At 41.1% G+C, this 6,446-nt stretch overlaps 1 protein-coding gene across 2 annotated transcripts; it reads left to right on the top strand.

Annotated features, from left to right (window-relative positions):
- The first annotated feature begins 296 nt into the window (after positions 1-296).
- cdca9 (cell division cycle associated 9) lies at positions 297-4,476 on the top strand. Of its 2 annotated transcripts, none has more exons than XM_061801881.1 (10): positions 297-571; positions 652-783; positions 1,795-1,832; positions 1,918-1,975; positions 2,452-2,522; positions 2,596-2,657; positions 2,718-2,795; positions 3,834-3,915; positions 4,143-4,229; positions 4,327-4,476. In XM_061801881.1, the coding sequence occupies exons 1-10, from the start codon at positions 460-462 to the stop codon at positions 4,369-4,371; spliced, it is 765 nt and encodes a 254-aa protein (XP_061657865.1). In that variant the 5' UTR covers positions 297-459; the 3' UTR covers positions 4,372-4,476. The 2 variants fall into 2 exon arrangements, with proteins under 2 accessions (XP_061657865.1, XP_061657864.1); XM_061801880.1 differs by having other exon boundaries at positions 307-571; positions 1,792-1,832.
- The last annotated feature ends 1,970 nt before the right edge of the window (positions 4,477-6,446 follow it).

Genomic DNA, 6,446 nt, shown 5'->3' with positions numbered 1-6,446 from the left:
CCTAAAAATATTTGCAACTATAGTCTCTTAAAAATATGCAGGTGCTGCAATTTTTAAATTTTTATTAAAAGGTGTGGGGTGAGGTGAAAAAGCATTTTTTTCTTATACAAAGGAAATCTAAGCTTTCTAACTATATTATTTTGCCGTTATATTTTATTCATGTCACCTTTTTAAGCAGGTTAAAGTCTCTGTATGATATGAATTAAATAAAACTTTTTTTTTTTTTAACATACAGTATTATACATAGCATCTTCAACAGGCATATTTAGAGGCCCCCTAAAAACAATCATGGAGACAGCCAATAGTTATTGTGCTTGTTGCGTCGTTGAAGTGAAGTCTTCCTGAACAGCCAATAGTAAAGCTGCTTATTTTGGTCTTTAGTCAAGACCACCCAGGTAAAATGGCGTCCGGACACAAACATTTGGTGAAGCACTTTTGTTTTTCCCAAGGCGGAACAGAATGGCTCCAAAACGGTCAAGAAACTCAGGCAAAGTCCGACACCAAGAAGAGTTGAGCAGGGAATTACGAAAACGCAAAATTACGCTTTTCATTCAGCAAGTTGAGAAAGAAGGTTATACGAAATTATCGCCGTTCCTTTTTTTTTGTTGTTGTTTTGTGTCTCAATAACCTTAATTCAACTTTGACACGCAGCGCAAGAGCGAATGAACGAACTGGAGAGCAGACTGGACAACCTGATGGCGAATATCGACAGAGTGTTCAGCGTGGAGCTGATGAAGTTTCCACTCTCGATTCGAAAGATGCGCGTTGGCGATTCGTTGACTGGTGAGTCGGAGCCCCCCCCCCTTTTTTTTTTTCTCTCCTTTCCCTAATTATGTAGACATTATATAGTAGTTGGAACATCGAGCAGGTTGCCACGTTGATATTGTTCGTCAGCGCTTGCGCCATATTGGATGTGGCACACTCATTTGTAGCTTGGGGGCCACATATACATTTAATGTCAAGGGGGGCAAACACTAAAATTGTATCAGTAAATATAATAAACAGCACGTTTCCCAATTCGTTTTGCCAAAGCAAGTACTTTAAGAGTGGAAAAAATACTCAAGCACTGGCAACTACTGAGTAACCTCTGGGTCATTTTCATCAATTAGCGCATGAAAGTAAATTAAAACAAAAACGTAGATTACAAATGTGCATCTTTGAATATGGCCTAACATCACTTTCAGTAAAACATCAAATTATTATAAATTAACAATAAAGGCAAATTTAGACACTACACATTGTTTTAAAGGAGCTATTTGTTGATACTTTAGTTTGTGCTTTAAACAGCACAAAAGGCTGACTTGGCAAAAAATGGGATGACAGCTGTTCTTACCGTAACTCCCGTTCAGTCACTCAGGACAAGTTGCTCATTTTCACAGGCGTTTATTAGTACGTCAACAAGCTATTATCCATAATCCGTCCGGACAGAGTGACGAGCTCAATGTTTGTCAAAAAGGAAAAGTTTAGCCTGTCCTGTTATGGAGAATCTTCATGGCGATTGCATGTATTACATGGACACGTTGGGTTTTAAGGGGTGTATCAATTAGTGGGTAGTTAGCTTTCTCTATTGGCGCTAGCTAGGTCTTGCAAATGGAGGTGGATTCGTGTAGCTGCTTTGGGTAAATTGAGTTCAAAAGGAAATTCTTCTTTGTTTCCAATATGGCGTTAACGTCGACGTACCATTCAGCACTCGTGGCGGCATTTTATGTATTTTATATGTACAGTATATGTATAAAGCGGTCTATGCGTACCCGACACAATACTTTGGTTTTGCTCTCTGTTCCCTTTTAGCAGAAGAATTGTCAGCCAGCGACGTGTCGCTAGCCGTGCGGGTGAGCCGCCGCGAGACTCGAGACTGCCGTTTGGGCGATCGGTGAGTAGAAGTAATGGCGGCTGGCCGATGTGCTGTGATTGCAGGAGCAGGAGTCTCCCGAGATGAAGCGGCTGACGCTCAAGAGGGTGCCCAGCAGAAGAGGTGGAGTAATACTGATTGGGGTGGGGGGTTAAGTGGTTTTACCATTATTGATGCATGATGTACGTCAGGGGTGTCAAAGTCATTTTTGTTACGGGCCACGTTTTGCTTAGCATTTTCCTCGGAGGGCCATTATGACTGTGGAACCATAAAAATCTTTGAACTGCTTCATCATATTAACACGTTGAAATTTATGAACTAGTTTTGGAATCAGAAATCAAGGGTAATGGGTTTTCCAACTATTGTTGTTTGGTAACACAAAAATGCTTGTAATAGCTCAATGTTATCATTTATGAGATGACAATTTGAAATTTTGGGACAGATTTGAACAAAAATCATGGAAGTTGATACACATGATTTGCCTCCGCGGGCCACATAAAATCATGCGGCAGGCCGGATCTGGCCCCCGGGCCTTGCGTTTGACACCTGTGATATACATTTTTTTTTTTTTAAATCAAAATGTCTTCGGCCTTTTAAAGGAAAATCAGTTGATCCCATATTGGTTCAGCCCAGTTTGACGAGAAAGAGCTCTCGCAAGATGACAGCCAAGGTACGGAAAGTTCCTTCCACCAGCTGAAAAATATGACTTTGATTTTGTATCATAGTTGTTGTTGTTGTTTCAGGGTTCCAAAGGAGAAAAAAAAATCAGGCCTTCAACCGATAGCCTCAGCGCGGGAAATCTGGGGTACGTCTCGCGGCGCGTCCGCCCGTCACGTTGCGTTTTAAGCCGTCCGCGTTTCCGCAGGGCTTTGGCGAGCGCTTCGAACAGACGCCGCTGGACGAAGGCCTGCGACGAGGCCCCGCCGGCCAAAGGCAAACTCAGGTATTTGTGTGGTTTTACCCATTCGTGTTCATCGATGATCTCTCAGGGATTTGTTCACGTTTAGAGACTTTTTTGACCGTAGGTAGGTGCTTCCAAACCGCAAAGTTTGCAGAGTTCATTTTGCTTCACCTGCACAAGTACTGTAAGAGTTTGAAAAAGTGCGGAAATACTGTTGGGACGAAAGACACGTGGACCATCTGAGACAAATTATGTTGAACTTTTTTCCCGGGGAAAAAAAAAAAAAGCACAGTTTAAAAAAATGTCAGTGCCGGAATTTATTTATTTATTTTTAATAAAAGTATTTTTAAAAAAAGTAAAGAAAAAAACACACGTAAGAAAATAAGTATTTGAACACCCTGCTATATTGCAAGTTCTCCCACCTAGAAATCATGGAGGGGTCTGAAATTTTCATCGTAGGTGCATGTCCACTGTGAGAAGAAATCTAAGAAAAATCCAGAAATCACAATGTATGATTTTTTTTTTCCAATTATTTATTTGTGTGAAAACCAATGTTAATATTTAGTACAGTAGCCTTTGTTTGCAATTACAGAGGTCAAGCGTTTCCTGTAGTTGTTCACCAGGTTTGCACACACTGCAGGAGGGATTTGGGTCCACTCATCCACACAGAACTTCTCCAGATCAGACAGGTTTCTGGGCTGTCGCTAACAATCACAAAGTTTCAGCTCCCTCCAAAGATTTTCTCTTGGGTTTAGGTCTGGAGACTGGCTAGGCCACGCCAGAACCTTGATATGGTTCTTACGGAGTCACAGTAGGGATGGTGTTCTTGGGATGGAACTCATCATTCGTCTTCCTCCAAACACAGTTAGTGTGAACTTGCAATATAGCAGAGTGTTCAAATACTTATTTTCTCCACTGTAATTCAGATTTATTCAATGCTCTCTTTGCCACGGCCTCAAAAATCTGTATCGCTAGGACCCTAATCTGCAGTATCCATTTGCCAACTATTTTTGCAAATACATTTTTTTCAGGCCCATCGGCCAGTTCTAGTAGCACCCCTCATTTGTTTTGCCTGTCTAGGTCGGTGTTCTCCACGGGGGACTTGGACTGCTCAGTGGCCGGATCGTCCGCACACATCACTGTAACCACAGGACGGGGACAAGTACTATTATTCTCATATTACAACTTTTTTATTTTCATTAACTTTTTTTAGAGGTCGTTTTTAAGTTCCGATGTCATGTTGGGATAATTGATCATTTAGAGTTTTATAACGGGCTCTCTGTCAAAATGTCAGACGAGCTCTAGTATACAAGACTCCAATCCATCTTCTTGTGATACTTTATGTATATTTTTGTGTGTGTGTGTCGTTTTGTTTCTCTTTGATGCCAGACCATGTGCTTTTCTGAAGAGACCAAGGACAAAATCGACTACAACATGTTGGACGACGTGGCCTTGGGTCAAGTGCAGAAACTTTCGGTAAAGTGCGGCTTCAGCACCCTTTTTATTCATTATTTAAAAAAAAAAAAAAAAAAAACAAGCAAATGCGGCTAACCCTTTCTTTTTGACCTCACAGAAACTGATAGAATATGTGTCGGGAAGAAGCCGCTGCCACAAATGACTCTGCCACTGCTTTGCAAGTTTCTTTCACCTTCTCAGTGTTTTGTTTTATTGTTGGGATGTTTTTGTAATAATAAAGTGAATTATCGCCACATTGTGTGGATCACGCGAGCAGCCTGAGTTGCGCGCGAAATGCGTTCTTGCATTTTTAAATCAAATTAAGTGGAATATGTCTGTTTGAAATAAAGTAAAATAAATGTACGGTAATTCCCAGCCGACAGAGCGCACCTGGTTATAAGCCTCACCGAGTACCTTTGTAAAGGAAATGCCATTTGGTACACACATAGGCCGGAGCTGTGTAAAAGCCGCAAGTACCCACGTTGAAATCTGCATTCAAACACGAGATATTTACAAAGAAAGACGGTACACAGAAAGAGTTTAAAGCGAGGGCTAACGGTAGCGTCGCGCTAATGCTAACAGGGCCACTTATAGTAAAACTTACCGGTAAATATCACTGAGACATTCCAGTAACACGGTAGCGCAGCGCTAACAGGGCCAGTAAAAGTCACTTCCTCTGCACATATATACCTTTTCCGCTCAAGTGCGCACTTGCGGCCGTTAGAAAAAATGCACGAAAACCGCATTCACGCTAGCGCCGCTGTGCTCATGCTAAAGCTAGTCCCACCAGACTAATGCTAACACCTGTGCCGCCGCACTAACGCTAGCGCCGCAGCGCTAACAGGGCCGGTTTAAAAAAAAAAAAAACATACTGGTAAAAATCACTGAGACACGGCAGTAACACGCTACCGCAGCGTTAACAGGGCCGGACCGGTAAAAGTCACTTCTCCGGCACATATATTCCACTGTTCCCATTTTTACTTTTCCGCTCGAGTGCCCCCTTGCGCCCGTTAGGAAGAAATGCACAAATTGGCAGGGTTGAAAGCGTGTTTAAAAAAGTCACACGTTGTAGGCTGGAAATTACGGTAGTTGAGGGCGCAGCGTTTGGTCCGGGAAAGGTGCTGTGAGGTGGGGTACACCCCGAACTGCGTGCAAACAAACAGTAATGACTGATTAAATCATTTTATTTCGTAATTACAAAGCCTTTGATCATAATCATATTTATTCGGTCAGAAACGTACAAGGAATTTGTCTCCGGCGATTTACAGCTGCTCCAGAATGACGACAGACACGGTTGAGGCATAAAGACATTGCGACAAAAGGCTATATAGCAATGAGGGTACAATTATTCTTTTTTTCCTGATAATTTGACAAAGATTATAATTATTATCCTAAAATCCTAAGTAAATGCGTTCAAGACTAGGCTTTCAAATTAGGGTTTCAAAACAGGTTTGGTTTTCAAGAAAGGGTTAGGGTTTTAAAGTCAGTTTAAAAACAGGGTTGGGGTTTCAGATTAGGTCTTAAAAACAAGGTTCAGGTTTCAAATTGGGTCTGAAGACAGGATTAGAGTTTCAAAAATGGGGTTTCGAGATGAAGTCAGGTTTTCAAATCAGGGTTGCAATTTCAGATTAGGGTTTGGAAAAAGGGTTGGGTTTCAAATTAGGATCTCAAAACAGGGCTGGGGGTTTTAAAACAAGTTCAGGGTTTCAGATTAAGGTTTCACAAAAGGTTGAATTTTTCAAATTAGGATTTGAAAACACGGTTAGCATTTTGAAATTCGAATAATGGTTTCAAGAATGAAGGTTAAAATTTACAAATTGTACTTACAAAAACTGATTTAGGTCCTCCTTGTTGGTATCTAACACTGCAAAAGAAGAAAATATTTGCCGGAGGACTAAATAGCATTTATATTCGTTTTGGGATTAAAACGGCTTTTTGTCGTCAAGCCCTCGGACTTCGCAAATTATTCTGGCAAACGGAGAAAAGTCGTCTCGCAAGATCTTTCCTGCCACTCCCATCTGAAGATTGTCAAACTTGAAACAGTTTTACAGCATTTGTGTTCAACAGTCACGAAACAATTGCCTGAAGAAAAGCCACAGCTATCTTAATGCTAACATTAATTAGCATCTTTAACATTTTACGCGATGGAGTGAACACAAATGGTTGAGCAACATGTAGACAGTCAAATGCAACAGTACTCAAAGTCATATATTCTTGATCCTGTGTGTAGAATGACAA

This window comes from Syngnathoides biaculeatus, chromosome 17 (assembly GCF_019802595.1).
Source record: "Syngnathoides biaculeatus isolate LvHL_M chromosome 17, ASM1980259v1, whole genome shotgun sequence".
NCBI lineage: Eukaryota > Metazoa > Chordata > Actinopteri > Syngnathiformes > Syngnathidae > Syngnathoides > Syngnathoides biaculeatus.
This window is presented reverse-complemented; position numbering and strand designations above follow the sequence as displayed.